This window comes from Ambystoma mexicanum, chromosome 6q, assembly GCF_040938575.1.
Source record: "Ambystoma mexicanum isolate Mex_15411 chromosome 6q, UKY_AmexF1_1, whole genome shotgun sequence".
NCBI lineage: Eukaryota > Metazoa > Chordata > Amphibia > Caudata > Ambystomatidae > Ambystoma > Ambystoma mexicanum.
Genome location: NC_090937.1, coordinates 712,783,514 through 712,802,887, shown reverse-complemented (window position 1 = coordinate 712,802,887; position 19,374 = coordinate 712,783,514). Strand labels below are relative to the sequence as shown.

At 48.5% G+C, this 19,374-nt stretch overlaps 1 protein-coding gene across 2 annotated transcripts in view; it reads right to left on the bottom strand.

Annotated features, from left to right (window-relative positions):
* SMAD1 (SMAD family member 1) overlaps positions 1 to 19,374 on the bottom strand; it is a 540,132-nt gene that overhangs the window by 409,371 nt on the left and 111,387 nt on the right. Inside the window, exons 2-3 of one of the 2 annotated variants that reach the window (XM_069631223.1) lie at positions 6,879 to 7,019; positions 3,037 to 3,634 (exon numbers count right to left, since the gene is read on the bottom strand). In XM_069631223.1, coding sequence (XP_069487324.1) covers positions 3,037 to 3,436 — 400 coding nt within the window. In that variant the 5' untranslated portion in view covers positions 3,437 to 3,634; positions 6,879 to 7,019. The remainder of the gene's footprint in view (positions 1 to 3,036; positions 3,635 to 6,878; positions 7,020 to 19,374) is intronic. The other variant, XM_069631222.1, reaches the window with a different exon arrangement.

Sequence of the window (19,374 nt, the reverse complement as noted above, 5' to 3'; positions counted from 1 at the left end):
GTCTCTTCATGGACTGACCCAGAAAGGACCTTGTAAGGCGCCCTCTTCCCGAGCTACGAGGGACCATCGTGCACAGCTGATCTTTGCCTAAGCTCCTTGGTAGACATACAGTCAACAGGCTGCCAACCCGATACGGGGATTGCTGCGGAACTCCAAGGAGAAGCACTCAGACTGTTGTCCACCTTCAACGACCGCCGACGCCGACCGGAGCCGCCGTGCTCCCATTGCCTAAGAACTTTCGAATCCAAGGAAGTTATCGTCCGCATCGTTGCCACTGTATCCAGTTGGAGAAGGCCTGACCTTCGACGCGCTGAGGAGCATCCACCGGTGGGTTTCCCGCCACACAAAGACCGCAGAGACGCCAACTCCTCGACGCCCTTGCTGGGCCACAGTTCTTCATCATCTTTTTGCGGTCCAGAACTATCGACACCGAGGTGCCCCGCACGCCTCTTCCTTGCAGGACGTTTGCGCTTCCCGCCAACGGGCACCGCTAGGAACAACGTGGCCACTTCACCGTCGTAGCCCGACCTGTTCTCTGTCGGACGTTCGACGACCCGTGACTCCTGCCTTAAAGGGAGGGCACTCAAGAAGGGTTGTCGATTCTCCAGACAAGGAACTCTACAACGCCAGGTACTTTGGGGTTGCAGAACTATTAGGAAAGTCTGGGGTGAACAATCCATGGACTGGGCTTGTACCTTTATCCTACAGGTTGCCCAGGTGGGGGGGGGATCTCCACTCAGAGCTGTGTCTAACGGTAGTTACCAGTGCTCGCCAATTGCTCATCCTCTTGCTTTCCTTCCTCCTATTGTTGGTTTCCTTTATTTCGATCTGTGCGTCATTCTGACCGTGTGCACTTTAACGAGATCTAATAACCTTTGTGGTACCACTTTAGAACTGTATATATTTATCATTGCCGATTTTCCGAGTACAAAGTGAGTTATCGGGATACTGTACATAACTGACTATTGATTACATAAAGACTGTTTTAACCGATTCAGTGTGCGGACATTCCTTTGTGGGTGCTTGGGGACTACACTGTACTTAAGAACCAGCCTGCATCACCTTCCTGAGAAGCTAGGCCTTGATTGCTCGTCCATTGCTACCACAATAGAGAATCTTGGCTGGGGTCCTCTGTGCCTCTCCTGTACCATATAGAGAGCGGAAGTACAGACCACCCCCTACCAGTCTTTACATAGGGTATGTACATTTTTGCTCCTACCTATAAGGCGTTTTTATCTTGCAAAATGTGAGCCGGTCCTCTTGTACGGCCTGGACATTTGTACCCATGATATATACTATGGACGGAGGGCCAGGGGGAGTCATCCGATTGGCAGGCTGCCCCACTCACCAGAGCAGCAGGCTGCACTGTCCTCCGTACGCTTTATTTTATCCGGGGATGGTGCTACCTGACTAAGCCGGGGCGCATCCACCACTACGTAATTTGGTTAGATTAGTATTCTGACTAACAGTGTAAAATAAGGAGAGGCAGCGGTGCATCGGCTCCCTGTTCCCACCGCCCTTATTGTGCTTGAAGCATAGACATGCCGACTGACAGAAGATGACTTACCGCCAGTCAGTCAGCATGTTCACACTGCAGAAACCGGAAACGTTGACAGGAGAGAATGTCTCTCCTGTCATTTGTCCCTATGGGAGGGCCATCCGGTCCTCTTGGCATAGCATTTGTGAAGGTGCATGCAGGTACGGTAATTTCTTTTTTTAATGTAATGTGCATGTATGCATGTCGATGTGTTTGCTTTTATGAATGAGTGCATGCAAGGAGTTCAAATTGATGTGCAAATGTGCAGTCGGAAGTGTTTGTGTGTCAGACCCCCACCCCTAAATTTGGGGGTGGGGCCTGCTCTGGGCATGGCATTCTTTTTTGCTTTACCCTTGATGCACAGTACCATGCATCAAGCGCAAAGCTAACATGAGAACTGTTATTACCTGGTTAGACTGGCCTACGTTAAATGTAAGTCAGTCTGGCCTAGTAATGACACTTGGGTTTACTTTACCCTTGATGCAATTTCTATGCATCAAGGGTAACGCAAACATAAGTATTATTACGTGGTAGCTTGGCCTATGGTCTCAGTGTGCATTTATTTTCTTACTGTGCATGGCATTTGTTACTTTTTACTTGGCATCAAGGGTAAAGCAAACATGACGAGTGATTACGTGGCTAAACTGGCCAACCTTGGAGGCTCCAGTCGAGTCATACAAAAATGCCATAACACACAAAGAATGTATTTGGCATCAAGGGTAAAAGCAAACCTAAGTCTGATTACATGGTGCAATGATTAGCCTTGGCAAAGCCTTGATAGACTTTCTGTGAAATGCAATTTTTTACTGGCTGGGAATCCCTATATGGTAATACTGGCATATAGTGGTGAAACATGCATGGACATGTATGGGCACAGCCAGCATGAAAATCTTTTATATACGGGCACCTATCGTGGGCAAAGGCATCATGAAAATGCAGTGGAAAATGGTCCTCCTGTATACGGCTGGTGACGTCCATCTATTCGTTTTTTTCATGTATAAAATTGATTGCAATTTTTCACAGAAAGGGCTGCAAAATACATTGTTTTTACGCATTTTAAACTCTTCTCAGGGAGCGGACCCTCCCGCCCCCGACCATCGCCTTGTTTGGTGTTCGGGCTCCTTCGCTGCACTAGCATATAGGCAAATACATTCATGCCTCGCCAGTTGAAAAGAATTCACCAGACGCCACAGATTGTGGTTTTACACATTGTCGGCTATGCTTTCAAAGTCTTTTCTAGCGTTATCAATGAGCACGTTTCGAATATTCGTCAAAGCATTTCACTGAAAAGGTTACACTGGCACATGTTCACCAACATGGTTTGCAAGGAGATAATGAGACTAAAATAAAAAAAATGTTTTTCAGTAGCTAAGAAAAAAACATTTGTAATTTAAAGCACACACAAAAAGACATACTAGACATCCAGCACTAGTAACTAAAGCACTGCTGTGCATGTCTAGACTGGAGTGCTGTGTGGGTGCACGCGTTGGACTACTCACCAGGACTCTCAACTCGCTTGTAGTGGTATGGGTTAATGCAAACCTCCTTCTGCTTTGAACCAAAAGGAAACTCGCAGCACTCCAGCGGCTTCAGTTCGTGGTGGCTCTGGAGGTCCGGCCAACGCCACACGCGGCAGTAAATAACATGCGGCAGCCCCTTCCGGTGGGAGACTTGCAGCCGCCCATCCAAAGAGCGGGGAATGGTCACACAGTTACTGGGCTGGCCAGGGCAACTCAACGCTTTTTCGAGTTCCTCCATTGCCCCTTTCTTTTTTTTGAGCTTCTTCACAAGTGCATCGACTGCTTTCTCGGCCCATTTCTCCTCCTCGTCTCCCTGCTTCCACCCAAGCAGCCGCTTCACAGCAGGGCTTGTGAAAGAGAACAGGCTTGTCACGTTCATGGTGACCAGTCTCCCTGCTCAGCCGATGGGAGCGGGCAAGTCAAAAATTCAAGAAAGGAAGGACCGGGACTCCAGGCCCCCTGGGAATCTTCAGCGAGTTTTCCTCGCTCCAGCTACAAATTCATGCGCGACTGGGCTGCAGCATTCCACACTGGCAGAAACGGCCCCTCGTCCGGTTCCTAGAAAGAGGGACAGCGCCTGCAATGGAACAAAACAAAACAAAATATAAGATTTCAGCAGTAGTAGGATTGACAGAATGTGTCCAGATGTGGAAATGGAATGGAGAAAAACACGCATGCCGCAGTTTAGGCAGAGTCCAGGAAGTGACTAAACTGGCAGCACATCATGCTAATGACAGAACGCACGGGTCGTTTTTTTCCACAAGCCATGGGGTTTTGTGAATCTTGTGACCTCCACTAAACATAGAAAGCCCTCCTTCCTCCTAAAGGCAGAAGGACTAAGCGTCACAAAAAGGAGGGGGTGTGCATGCATACTTTCAACACATACTAAACACGGAGCTTTGCTTTTCAAAACAGAATGTCTGATTGGTTGGAAATTAAGCTCTGCTATCAGGAGTCAGAAATTGACAAGTCTAGCAGGGTTTGGATGCATTTCACAGAATAAAAAAGCCCCCGTTTAGACTACGAAACTGGAGATTCTAATGGCCATTTCCAATTAGAGCTTGCAGAGGGAGCAAAGGAATGAATGGCGAATAGGCGGTTTACACTCATGGAAGGGGATGGGGCGGAGTGGCTCAGCAGGTGCGATAGGTGCCGTGGAGAAACATGCACTGTTCCTGCCTGGGCCAGGCTTTTGAACAGGGGGCGAGGGGATGTCACAGCTTAACACCTACAGACATGTGTCTGTAAATAGCTATTGGGTGCAAAGGAAGATTTGGTGCTGCTCCCACTGGCCACCTATCCATCCCATTGACGTTGCACCACACCAGGGACCCATGTCGGGCTAAGTGATGCACATGTCAAATCCTAAAACTACATAAATAATTATTCAACCTAACACCGGATGTATAGGGCATCGAGAAGTGTCAAACTTCGGCTGGTTTATGTGTCCAAATGCAGGGATTAAAACAGCTCGCAGCCATTTACTCCTTGGTGTGGCCTAGAACATTCTGGTTTACTTGACACCAACTGCTATTAGGTGCAACTTGTGATTCTACAAAACAATTTTTGGCATACAAATATACACGTTTGACATTAACTCTGCTGTGGAATGTGTGTGTAAAAAGGGCACTAGCAACATTAAGGCATTTGAAGAGTTATGAGCCACAGGTAACTAAAAAAAACCCTACCTGGTCTCAAATGGATGTCATTAGGGCCTACCGCTTTTATACTCCTACTCATCGAAAATGTATTTAAAGTTTGATGGCAGGATTATGCTGGGGGAAGAAACAGTGGGGAGTAATTTATCAGAGGGTATATGTAGTTTGCCAACCAGAAGAAAACTCAAATAAAACAGATGTATATGCAACCCACATTTCAGGCCCTCTGCAACAGCCATGCAGTTCAAGGTTTGCCTGTCACAATAAAATCATTAAGTTTTGCATTTGGCATGCAGAATCGAACTTCACCCTCAACTTTTGGGCAAACAAAAAAAGAAAGCGCTACATTTATAATCATGTACTACAAAATGTCAGAAATGGATTGAAAAGATGCACTATTTAGTCCTTTAGCCCTACGCCACTAACTGGAATACAATAAAGTTCCCCAGAACATAACAATGGAATCAGTTACGCTGGTGTATATTCATTCATTGTGTCATTTGTTATAGCGCCGATCACCATAATTATGATCCCAATGTGCTTTCGGATGAATGCCCTTGGAGGGACCTGTGAGGGGTCAGTAATGCGAGGCGGACAATGGCTTGTGTTTTTCTTAAGATTAAACATTGTATTAAAGAAAAAAAATTGGCAAATAAATCCTCGCTATTCCTACACTATCAAGAAATCCCTACCTGGTCTAAAGGCTAACGGAATAACTCTTAACAAACTAGCCTTTGTACTAAACAAAACATTCAAAGGAAATCATAAACATAAAAGAATGAATAGTATTTAACCAGTATTTTAGATAACCTTCACCTGTCCTGGGTAAATCCCTTCACCAGGGTCTAAAATTCAAAAGAATAGGAAAGTCTTGAAACAGTTCTTCTGAGTTCCAAGTCTGACAAAATCCACTGGCATCACTTGTTCAGCTTTCAGTTGAAAAGATCCCCTTCCAATTTCAGACACAAAAATAGCACCAAATGGTAATCCTGGATGCATTCTTTCCAAGATTCATTGCCAAAGTTCAAAGATTAGGTTAACAACTTCTCCTACAACTTTACAATTGATTATTAAGACCTCCGCAGTGCATTTGGTATAATTGTCAGGATTCTTCTCTTTGGGTTGTTGCTTTCTTCTTAACAACCACCATTCTACTACTGTTACTGTGGGAACAGTCTCCTTTGTTCCACAGCATGCTACTACTTAAACGTGACATCCACTGGCAGTTTATACACCACCACAGTTCAGGTACTTCTGCTTCATCTTCTACAACTTTATACAGATTTATTAGGCATATAAAGCCAAGACACGTCAACCTCTAAAGGTAAGCAAGGCACTCTTCTTGTCTATTTTCCAAGAAAAGGGCAGCCCCTTTGCCTCTTTCGTCTACCTCACTGACACATGTAAACCTGCCTCTGCTCCAAGACTGACCTTTGAACTTCAACAGTCTTCAGCATTAGAAATTATTTTCTTCTGCATGACTCTTTTACAAGCAACCAGCTCCCTTCACCAGCTTTGTGAACATCGTCTTGGTTCCAGTAACTACCCTGAAACTGTATTGCCAATTTGAGCTTCAGATAACAATTCCACACTTGTATCAGAAGACACTGGACCTGTAACATCCTCACAGATCAGGTGAACAGATATTAATAGGACTGGTTTCACTATGGAAAGGGTGCGCCGTCTTGGTCTTGGGTAATGCTTGTTCTTCTAGTCAGTACAACAACTTTTGGACTTAAAGAAAAAGTGTTCCGAATACTATAAGGTTCAATCTTCAAAGGAAAAACTATTAGGCAACTTTAGACTCCTTTCAGGAAATACAATTGGTCACATGCAACATTCCTTTGATGCTGCATTCACTTGTTACACTTGTGAAAGTCAACAATAGTTTTTTGGGATGGTTAACAGGCATTCCCTTTTTAGTGAGATACACGACCAATCCGGCAACCGTAAATTGGTCAACACGGGAAATAATGGTCTTTTATTCCTACACAAACACTACTTTCTTTCACTAATAGTGTGCACATTACATTTCCTTTATTAAAAGGACTTTCCACAACTAACAGTTTATTCCCGCTTTTGAACTTATGCAAGTTACCTCTGAGCTGGTAACAGTTACCGGCAAGGCTTGCTGAATGAACCTAAATGCCAAACTTCACTCACCGGCTCCAGCAACACTGCAGTTGTGGGGTGCTTCACTTTCCCGACTTCAACTGCTACTACTGCTTTGGGCACTCGTTACTTCATTACTTTTGTACGGCGCATCACACTGGCCAGGAGGCATATGGGTGCAGAAGATTACACCTAATAAAAAGGGGGAGGAAACAGTACTTTAAGAACAGCCTATCAGGCATCAAGGCCAAACTCATGAACTGCACTTATCTGAAAAGAAAGGTCTTCAAATTCTTCTTAAACTTCTCCAGTGAATGTTCACCTCAGAGATCAAATGGAATCGAATTCCAGAGTCTAAGTGCTGCCAAGTCAAACACACTTATCAATTTAAGCATGCTTAGCTCTTGGGATGACCAGAACCGAGGTATTATCAGATCATATTTTTTCCAGAGGATTTCTTAGTTACCCTATCTGCCTAATATTGTGGGTTAGAACCTTCCAGGCATTTATGCACTATAGTGATCAAACAAAAGTGTATCCTGGCCTCAACCGGGAGCCAATGGAGCCTCCTCCAGGCTTCGGAGATCATATTTTCTGAGGCCAACTATAGCTCTAATAGCGCTGTTCTGTATGACCTGTAGTCTTGCAATTTCCCCTTTGTTGACTCCCGTCACAGTACTACTGCAATAGTCGATCTTTGAACCTATAATCGCTCTGACAATAGTCTTGATGCTCTTGGTAGATAGATATGGCCGTATATGAGCCAATAGTCTTATATAATAACAGAATGTAGGAACAAGATTGCTTATTTGAGCTTTCATGGAGAGATACTGATCAAATAAGACTCCCAGCATTTTAAAAATATTAGTGGGTATTTTACAGTTTGCTATTTTGAACTCTAGGTAATCATCTCCTAATCTGGAGATTGAGGGATATCCCTATAATCACAAATTCTGTATTTTCATTAGTCAAAGTGAGCCCATTCTCCCTCATCCACCGTTGATTAAGATCAAATCTCATTGATAACAATTGTATCCACCTTGTGGTTACCTGATAAGGAATTGATACACTGTATCATCTGCATAGTTGGAAAAGCATTAACCCTTACTCTCAAGTAATTGACACATGTGTGCAGTGAAAATATTATACAAGTCGGGAGACAGGCAGGCTCCTTGTAGGGCACTGTAGGGCAGAGGTACTGGGGAAGCTTCTGAAACGCCACTAGAGAGTCTTATAAAAATTATTGTACCCATGCCACTGCCTCATCCCAAAAATTGGCCACTTCCTTCAGTCTGTGCAGCAGGAGCGGATGCTCCTCCAAATCGAAAGCAGCTGAAAGGTATAAGACCATCAGTAACATGGTTTGGCCCTTGTCCATGTTGCAGAGCATGTTAGACTTCAGGTCCAAAAGGGCCAATTCAGTACTAAAACCTGGTCTAAAACCAGACTGCCACTTATTAAGAACATTATATTTCGTTAAGTGGTCAAGTACCTGTTGGTAAACCACGCCATTTAGAATCAGCATCAACAGAAAAGGAGTATTAGTAATAGGTCTGTAGTTCCTGTGAGAGACCTGAAGGTGTCTCACTCGCTAGTCCCTGGGAATATGTTATCCAAGTGGCCAGGACACACCCATCACTTTTGGATCCAGTTCCTGGGGGTGGACCAGTGAGAGAGGATCACCTGGATGAGGTGTCTTCGGGGAGTGGAAGTGGAGCACCGGAGGGTGAGACGCAATATCCCCTTCCCTATAACACTTTTCCCCATCCTACCAGGTAGCACACCTGGTAACTCAACTCCCCCCCAACCCCACCCTTTTCCAGACACAAACACTTTCTCATGAAAAGTTCACTGTGAGCAACAACGGACCAATACCGGAGTCGTATACCTGACATGTTCCAACACCATGGTCAGGCAATTACGGAACATCACACACACCCGACTTCCATCACACTTTTCCTCATGGATAAAAGACGGAGCACGAAAGCGTACTGAGCGAGGTGAGACACGAGGAAACAGCGCTTCCAAGATGGCAGTTTAATACAAGGAGAAAGACGGCGAGACCAGAGGGAAGTACCCTTGACCTTACTTTCGTGAGCCTTGGAAAGTGAGAAACCTGAGACCAGGAATTAAAGCTGATCAAAAGTGTGTCAGAGGTAACTGGGGCTCTCCCACGTCGATTACCAAGGTGGGGAGGAGCGACGGCCGCTGTGGTACTGTCCTTGGCTCCTACAACAAAGTAATGTCAGAAAAGACAGCACATCCGGTGAGTCGGAGAGACATATCAAACCAGCTTGTCGATTGAAGCAAGATGCAAGCGACAACATTGTATAGAGTGAATATTGTGTGAGGCGCTTGTAAGGAGTGACGCAAAAATGTAGACATCAAAAGGAGTAGCCAAACTTTGTAATTGAATTTTGGGAGGCCAAGAAGAGCAACCATTACACAAATTGGTCCAGCGCCGCATGGGCGCTCATTCGAAAGTCTGCTAGGTATCCAACTGATGCGGAGTGTGAGAAAAAGGAATATTAAGATTGAAGTGGTCATGCAGCGGGTCAAGATAAACCCTGTGCACATTCGAAAGTCTTCAATACTTTAATGTACATCACAACTGGTCCCAGCCCGGTGAGTGAAAGGGATTTGAGCCCGGCTGAGGCGGATCCAGGAGGAACACCCAAAATTGAATACAGAAAAAGCAAAAGGAACCTTTGCATGTTATTATTCTTTTGTACAGCAGGCCCTCTAGACTTGCAAGAAGTAAAGAGACTTGGACACAGAAGGTCCTGAACTGTGAAAACCGATCTGTATCCTCATGCCGCAGAAGCCAGAGTGTGTGCTTTGTTCGAGTGACCCACCTTGCCCCGTGCTTAAAAGGTGGGGGCAGGAGGCCAATGGCCCAAACATCCTGACTATCACCCCAATGTTATTTGTAAATTAGTATTAAGGATTGTCAATAGTTTTTTTTAGTATAGGGCCTTTTTTATTTTGGTAAGACTCCACTAGTACTGCATTATTATTTTCTGATGGTTGTAGCTTGCTCCCACCTGAAGATTTAAGTTTAGATGGACGTTTATCACACCCTTGTGCAAGTTTAATACACACCCTTGAACTGTGGTCACTTGTGTCTGTCGTACTGTTGATACATGCCTTCATTACATTACCTGGTAGCTCTGGGTCAGGACCAGTCTTCTTAAGTAATGGATTAATCCATGCTCTAAGATCCAATGGCACATGGCCCTCACTCTGTGAGGCTTTAACAATTTTTAGTTCGGGTGCTAAGCAATGACTGAGCAAGCCTTTACCAACGAGGCGGGGCAAATATCACAGTTCGTAGGTTTTAAGGTTGCTCAGGATCAACTAGAGTTCTCCTTCCATTACTGTTCTAAAATTGAAGCTAGGGATTGCCTGCCTTTGTGCGCCCCAAGTCATTGTTGAATGGCATGCATAGTACCCAGGAGCGATAGGATCCATGTTTACACTGACTGGTTGAATGTTATATTTAATAGTATCCAATGTCTTTAGCATGGAGTCCTGTATTAAGGTACACCATGCTTTATCTTTAACTGACACCTTACAGGTGTTATCCTGTGGCTTTCCTAATTCCTTAACAATTGTGTGAGCCTTTTCTATTCTTAATTCAAGGTATAATTTTTGGCTTGCACCAACGCCAGTTTATACTCTTTAGCATTCAGACTATGTGAACTTGTCTCCTTCCGATTGTGATCGTTTCCATATATAAGGAACAATTTACTTACCTGTAACTGTTGTTCTCCAGCCTGGGTCTGGCATGGATTCACATTCTCATGAATATTCCTCGTCGTCAGGCTGGGAATCCTCAGTAAAGAAATAATCCGTTTGGTTATTAGGAGAAAGACAGTTCAGAAACGAATCGCTGGTCTCTGGGTCATACTGCCCCCAGCCAATGACTGCCCTCTACCCAAGCCCCTCCCCTGGCAGCCATCTTCAGATTTGGTAGCACGTAAAGTGGCAGTAGGACCAAGAGAAGAGCCGCAGGAGGGGTAGGAGGGAGGGTTCACATGTGAATCCATGCCAGACCCATGCTTGAGAACAACAGTTACAGGTAAGTAACTTGTTCCTTCTCCAGCATGGGGCCTGGCATGGATCCACATGCTCATGAATACAAGAATACATAGCAGTACATACATGCACAACCACGGGAATTAGCAAGGCTCAACATTAAGCATTTCATAAACTCAACATTAAACATCTCTTACCTCATCAGGCCCACCTTCAGGCGAACAGGTTGCGCAGCACTGCCTGGCCGACTCTGGACTCCTCCCTGGAATCCCGGTCGACACAGTACAATCTCGTGAAGGTGTGCGTCGACCTCCACGTAGCAGCCCGGCAGATATCCAGCAAGGGCACACCAGACAGGAACCCCATGGCAGCAGCGATCGCTCTGGTTGAAAGGGCTCTCGGACGGCCGGGCAACGATGCAGCCGAAGAGCCATCTGGAAATGGAAGTCTTCGAGAGGGCCTTCCCTTGGTTCACAGGTCCAAAGTTCACAAATAGCTGTGATGTCTTCCGAATGGTCTTTGTGCGGTCCATGTAGAACTTCAGTGCCCTAGCCACATCCAGCGAGTGCAAAGTCCGCTCGGCTGGTGACTAAGGCGACGGGAAGAAAACAGGTAACACCAAGGGCTCGTTGAGATGGAAGTCCAACGGCACCTTGGGCATGAAGGAGGGGTGCGTCCTCAACACCACCCTCATCTCGTGGAATGTCAGGTATGGAGGTTTACAGGAGAGGGCCTGGATCTCTCCCACTCGTCGTGCGGAGGTGATGGCCACAAGAAACGCTGTCTTCCACGATAGGAATTTCAACGGTGCCGAATGCAGCAGCTCGAATGGCGGTCCCATGAGCCTGCTCAGTACCACGTTGAGCTCCCACGCCGAGACCGGAGCCTTCAGCGGCCGGAATGTCCTTCACCAGGCGATGGGAACAGAGATGATCGCCCCGGAGTTCTGGTGTAGAAGGAAATCGCTGCTAGATGGATTTTGATGGAGGCATGAGCTAGCCCCGTCTTGGCCAGCGACAGTAGGTACATCAGAACCTGAGGGGCCGTAATCCGCAGAGGGTTAATCTTCTGTGCACAGCACCAGACAGAGAACCTCTTCCATTTGTGCCCATAGCACTTGAGGGTCGAGGACGCCCTGGCCTTTGCAAGCACTTCTTTGCAGTCCGCCATGATATCATACCCTCCAAACTCTATTGCTGCAGGAGCCAGGCCTGTAAGTTCAGCAACCCCGGGTCGTGGTGGAGGATGGCGCCTCCTTCTCTGGAGAGAAGATCCGCGTCTGTTGGCAGTTTGCCTGTGGGGGGGGGGGGGCGCTGACATGTCCAGAAGGTACTGGAACCAGATCTGCCTCGGCCACGCCGGTGCGACGAGTATTATCCTGCACCGGGACCGTCTGAGTTGACTGATGAGTCGCAGCAGCAATGGTGGGAACGCTTACAGGAACAGGCCGTCCCAGGGGAATGAGAAGGCATCGCCCATGCTCCACGGCTGGGGAAACCTGCTGGCGAACCTCCGGCACTTGGTGTTCGTCGTGAATAGGTCGATCTGGGGATTGCCCCATCGTCAGAATAGGAGATCCACTTGATCCTGCCGCAGTTCCCACTAGTGGCACAAGCGCAGCTCCCTGCTGAGTGAGTCGGCGATGGTGTTCTTTATTCCTGCCAAATGGAAGGGTATCAGAAATATCCCTTGGGCGACTGCCCAGTGCCATAGATCCTGGGCCTCCCTGGATAGGGCTGGGGATCTGGTGCCTCCCTGCTTCCGGATGTAGAACATTGTGGTGGTGTTGTTGGTGAAGATCCTTACCACCTTGTCTTTGAGGGATGGAAGGAACGACCTGAGGGCCCAGAACACAGCTCCGAGCTCCAGGACATTGATCTGTAGTGACCTCTCTTCTGGGAGCCAAAGGCCTCTTGAGTGGAGATCTCTGGTGTGCGCTCCCCATCCCTCCAGGGAGGCGTCCGTCTTTAAAACCTTTTCCTGATGAGCCGGGGTCTGGGAGTCCTTGTCCGCCGCCAGATCAGTGGTGGGGCACCCACGCGCATCGCTTGGTGGAAGGTCTCGTGGAGCGAAATCCTGTCTTTGAAGCTGCCTGCAGCTTGCATCCACCGGGCGTCGAGGAACTCCTGTAGTGGTCACATCCGCAGTCTGCATAGGCGCACAAGGACATCATGCCGAGCAGGGACTTGATGGACCTCACCCTAGCCACATCCATGGTCGACAACCGCTTCACTTTGCCCAGGATGGCCTTAGTCCTTTCCTCCGACGGAGAAGCAAATCACGCCACTATGTCAAGCCTGGCCCCCAGGAACAGGGCAACTTGCGACGGTACCAAGTGGGATTTCGCAAAGTTGATCGAAAATCCCAGATCCGTGAGCAGTTGAACTGTCTTCGCTGTGTTATCGACGGCGAGTTCTCTTGACCTTGCTCGGATGAGCCAATCGTCCAGGTAGGGGTAGACGTGGATCCCCTGCAGGCGCAGCCGTGCCGCCACTGGTGCTAGGCACTTGGTGAACACCCTGGCCGTCGACTTCAATCCGAAGGGAAGGGCCTTGAACTGATAGTGTCGTCCTTCGACCACGAATTTGACGTCCTTTTAGAATGGGGGTGTGAAAGTAGGCATCCTGCAAGTCGAGCAACGATAGGAAGTCTCCTTCTTACAGCTGTCCCAGCACGTACTGGAGGGTGATCATCCGGAACTTCTGGGACTTGATGTACCTGTTTAGACGACGGAGATCCCGGATGGGTCGCCAACTGCCGGTCTTTTTCCTTACAAGGAAGTATCTTGAGTACACTCCGGAGCCCCAGAGCCTCTTTGGGACGAGCTTGATGGCTCCCCTTTTTTTTTTTTTAGCATCGCCCGTACCTCCAGCAGCAGTTGAGGGATGTAGTTTTCCTTCCTGGCCACGGGTGGAATACGGGGACACTTCCGTAGAAATTCCAGAGTGTGCCCATGGGCCAGGGCATCCAGTCGGTGGAGATGGACTCCCACACGCTGATGAAATTCGCCAGCCGGCCTCCCACCGGGGTGCTCAGGTGGGGGCGCAACGCTACGGCCGGTTCAGTCCTGCCTGGCCACGGCCTTGGCGACGACGAGATCCTCCTGTATTGCCGCGTCCTCTGTAGGCTTCCTGCGACGAGGAGCGGGCCGCCTGGCGGTACGACGAGGTGCCGCTGTCAAATCCTTTGGAGGCACCTTGCTTGCCTCTGGAGTTCCGAAAGGGCGGCCGCCGTTGTTGAACAACACCCAATGCCCAAGCCGTCTCCGTGTCTGCCTTGATGGCCAGCAGCGACTCGTCCACTGTCTTACCGAACAGGTGGTTTCCGTCGAAGGGCATGTCCAGAACCCTGGTCTGCACGTCCTGGTGGAAACCGGTTGCCTTCAGCAATGTCCGTGGCCACCATAATGGCGTGGTCCGAAGCCACCTCGCCTTCCTGTAGGATTTCCAGGGCCTCTGCCCTCTTCTCGTCCGGGAGGAAGTCCAGCACGGGAGCGATCTTAAACCACAGCTCCCTGTCATAGCGTGCCACAATCGCGAGGGCGTTGGCCACTTTAATCGTCGTCGCCGCTGACGAGATGACCCGCCAACCCATGGCGTCCAGTTTCTTCCCCTCGCCGTCCGACGGGGTAGTCGGAGTTGAAGCCGTCGCCCCTGCCGCTTTCTTCTTGGCCGCCGCAGAGACGAGCGAATCCGGGGACGGCTGCGCCCTAAAGCACATGGGGGCAGAGTCTGGGACCCGGTACTTTTTTCTCGTACCGGTCCCTCTTAGCAGGAGCCGTGGGCGGGTTCTTCAGGAGTGTCAGCCCTTCGTCCCAGACGTCGTCCAGTAATGGAACTGAGAGGACCGTCTTCCTCTTGGCCTCACGCCGTTGGAAGAGGAAACCTTCCTTCTTCTGTTCCTCGGGCAGAGCTTTAAGAGCTCAGATTCCCTGGCGATCATGGCGTGGAAGGAGCCAATTTCGTCGGGCGGGGAGGCCCGAGCACGTGGTGATGGAAGGTCCATTCCGTCATCACTGCCGTCATCCGTCCCCGCCGTCTCCGTTCCCGTCTCATCCCTCAGAACAGGGGAAGGAGATGAAGGCCGTGAAGGCTGGAAAGGAGGGGGGGTGGTGAGTTCTCCTCCGCTCGCTTGGTGGGCTTTCCGACGGTCCAGGCTCCGCTAGATCGTCCGCTGGGAGTAAGGGCAACCTTGTCCTTATCTCCATATATATTAGGTCTGAATCGCCATCAAGATTGACCAGAGTTGTCTTGTGGCATAGGCACCAGTTGCGACAGGAGCGACGGTTCCGTCCCCTCTACGGCTCGTGGTTCCTTGTCGGCAATGCCGTCGCTTTCTTCGTCCGTCTCGTTGGGATCCCTCCCCTGGGACCTGACCTACTCGAACTTCTTGTTCAGGATCTTTGCAATGCCAGTCAGCTCCTCTTCAGAGGTGGTATCTGTGTCCGCAATGGCCACCACCCCCCCCCACTTCCTTTTTTTCTGCCTGGGGTTTCACGGGCGTCCTATCGATGGGCTGAAAAGAGGATTCCCTCCGCGGTGGCAGGGAAACTCTAGGCCCAGAGGTCGCCTCCACTGGGGTAGCCTCCACAGGCTTCGCCAGGTCTGCCACAACTCCCTCGATCGAGGCCTTAGCCGGGTGAATCAGGGCCTTCGCGACTTTGGGCGCACCTGCAGCCTTCACCCTGGGGGGAGGGTCACTGCCTCGCTCCCCCTCAGCTGTCTCCGTCAGGATCGGCCGGGGCTTCCTCCTGAAGCTTAGCACGAGGACTCCCAACACTTGAACGTGCGGTAAAAATCTGAAGACGGCTGCCAGAGGAGGGGCTTAGGTCGAGGGCAGTCATTGGCTGGGGGCAGTATGACACAGAGACCAGTGATTGGTTATTAGGAGAAAGACAGTTCAGAAATGAAACAAACTGATTTTTTCCTTTACCAAGGATTCCCAGCCTGTGAATCCATGCCAGACCCCATGCTGGAGAAAAACGTTTTCTTTTGCATGTCCTCAGCGCCTTCAACTCAGGAAACAACAACAAATTGTTTCCTGGGGGACCACCAATTTAGTTTTTAATGGGGCTAGGTAATTCTTGGCCCTCTTCATAGTTTCTTGATCAGATTTAATGACTTGATCGGAAGTGTGTAGTTTAGGTAAATCATTTATTAGGGGGCCAAACCATTCTAGCATATTCTAGGGTTTCAGCTTCCTAGTCTTCAAGGTAATCCATTTTTTGGGCACAGCAACTGACAACGCGGTTACGGAAAAGTATAGAGCAATGAATAAATGAGTGATCAGACCATGGACATGGCAAGACCAAAGGCCTACTCAGAGTATTATTATATGTAGCAATCCAATCTGATATATTGCCTTTTACATGTTTGGCTTCTTCCATATGTTGGTTAAAACCCAGATTTGTTAACATTCTCCAGCTCTAAGGCCTGTGCATCACTATTATTCCCTTTCCATAAATAAAAATGTCTCATCAGTATAAATCTTGTTTAAGCAGCGGGAGTATCAGATGGTGTTACGCTCACCCGGTCTCTACGGGGACGTTGGGGCACGGTTGCAGCCCTCCCAGGAAGTTGAACAAACCCCGCACTCCCGCCTGCTTTATCCAGCTGCAAATAGGCTATGGGCTGCTGCAATTAATTGGAACACTACTCCTGCATAGATATGAGAGGATGTAAGTTTGCTGGCCTATGAGTGAATTCCCTCTCAAACCCTTCTTCCCATGAGCATGCATCGACCCATTAAGGCTCACCTGTAGATTATTAATGGTGAGCTCTCCGTCCTGCTACTTCTGGCGTGGGCGCTTTTAGGATGAGGACCAAGTTCTTTCACTGGTCCTTCATACGTGGTGTCCAGGCCAGCTGCGACTATTGCACACCTTTCTGTCTTTCAGTTTTCTCTTTATCTTGAAGTATTTGTATGGTCTTTCTCACAGCCTGTTGTCAGCTCTGTAATAAGGTCTATCCTTCTCCCAAATAGGTGTGATTGTGGCCCAACAGAGCTACAGAGCACAAGGTGGCTCCAGGTGAGAAGCGGAGGATCCCGTGGCGGTCCGGCAGCAGGTAAGTGAGCGTTTAAGGATAAGCGCAAAGAATTTTGCAAGCGCGACCTCAAACTGAAAGTTTGTAATGTCTAACCTTGCCTTTTGTCCTTTTACATAGTGCGCCTTCGTGGATGAAGAAGATGTTGTGCTGCGGTGCCCAGAGCTGAAGTCCTGCGTGCGGGAAGATGAAGAATGGACGCCAGGCTCAGCGGTGAAGAATGCATGTGAATGCTGATTCCAGGAGGTAAGCGTATGGGTAGGAGACTGGATTCCCAAAGGTTAGTGCTGCTTTATGCCAGGCGATGGTAAGCGTTACGCTGCATGCAAATGCAGATTAACGCGAAGCGTGCGCCTTGGGGTTGGGTTGGCTTTTATAGCTGAGCTCTTAAGGCCACGCCCGCTAGTTCTGGTCTGCTTGCCACACCCTGCCACTCCTTAAAGTTGCACGTGGAGCTTACAGATGGGAAGTTGCACGTGCAGCTCAAGATGGAAAGCCACACCTGAACTGACTGCACACACGTGGAAAGTTCCTGAACAGCACTCCTGCCCATAAAGAGTCTTGCTTATGTTTCTTCATGAGCCTGGTGCCAAGAATGCCAGGACAGAGTCCAACCGGGCCCCCTGTGTATAAACGTCCCAAAGGGACGTACGTGAACCATGCTGCTCCCACAACCTAATGGTGCAGCTCATGTGAACCTGGGCAAGTGGCCATGACAGCACTCCCCCTCAAGGCCCCCCTCAAAGGTGGTCCTCCTCCTAGTCCTGGTTTGGTGGGGTTGTCGCAATGGAACTGCCTAACCAATCAGGGAGCATGGACATGTTCGCTGGGTTCCCAGGTTCGGTCTTGCGGTCCATATCCTTTCCAGTCTAGGAGGTAGTATAATTTGGATTAGACCACCTTAGAGAGTGTAGGATAGTTTTGACTTCGTACTCTGGCTCCCCTCAATTATCCCAGGATTTGGTGGAATGCTGACACGCGTCCCTGCTTTCATTGGTTTTAGAAGCGAAACATGAAACACCGGATGAATCCGCATGTTGGATGGCAACTCCAATTTCATGGCGGCAGAAATGATGATGGCTTTGATTGTGTAGTGTCCCAAGCATCTGGTGCGGAAAGCTCTTGGTCCTTTCAGAGGGATTTTTTTATGCCAACCAGACCTGGTCTCCGATTAGGTAACTGGGAGCTTCTCTTTGATATTGATCTGGAAACCTTTTCCGTCTCTCCTTGGCTCTAGCCAGATGCTTAGCTGCTTCTTTAAAAACCTGAGTGATGGTTTTGTGCAGGTTTGCCATTGCTGCCATTTCCAATGCATCAAATGGATAGAAAACAGATGTTCGTGGATGTCGTCCGTACAAAGTATAAAACAGACTTTGCCCTGTACTGGTGTCAATGGAATTGTTATATGCGTACTGCGCCAACCAGAGGATGTCTTTCCAGGGGTCTTCAGATTGTTGTAACATGCATCTTAAATACTGTTCTAGGGTCTGGTTGGTTCGGTCGGTCTGGCCATCGGTTTGAGGGTGATGACTTGTGGACAGCCGAAGGTCAATTTTGACAATTTTATAACACCTTCTCCAGAATGCTGAAACAAATTGAGTTCCACGATCCGATATTAATACCGATGGGAACCCATGCAGTCGCACAATCTGTTCCAGAAACACTGTCGCGAGAGCACATGCGGTGGGGAGTCTTTTCAAAAGGAATGAAGTGGGCCATTTTGGAGAACAAATCCACAATAACCAAGATGGTGTTGTAACCATTGCAGGAAGGAGGATCTGTAATAAAATCCATGGACAGAGTGTGCCAAGGCACTGCCAGTACCATCAATGGACGTAGACGACCAGCAGGATTTTGCTTTTGGGATTTGTGTTGAGCGCAGACACCACAGATCGCAATGAAGTGGGTAATGTCCTTTCTCCAAGTGGGCCACCAATAGTGTTTCTTCACTTTAGCTTGAGTTTTGCTATTCCGGGATGTTATGCCACCAAAGAATCATGATAGTTGGCGATGATTTGGTTTTGAAGTTTCTTATCCAGAATGTCCAGTTGCCCTTGGAAGTAGGGTAGATCGTCTTTAATGGTGTATCGGTCTCATTTTTGAAGCCATTCCTGTTGGGCAGATTGACTCATCTGGTATCGCAAGTCGGAATGTAGACCGTCCAGACAGGTAGCCGCAACAATCATATTTTGTATCTGCTCTTCAGGAATGATAGCCACAGGGTCCGGTGTAGTGAAAGCTTCCTTTTCCTCGCTCATGCAGGAGAGGGCGTCTGCTTTCCCGTTACAAACTCCTGGTCTATAGGTAATGATAAAGTTGCATTCCGCAAAGAAAACGGCCCAACAAAGTTGGCGCGAAGATTGCACCTTAGCAGACTAAGTATTGTAGATTGCGTTGATCAGTGATGACAGTGACTGTAGGTCTGGCTCCAAGAAGATCTCCTTGCTTTAAACGCTGCCTTGATT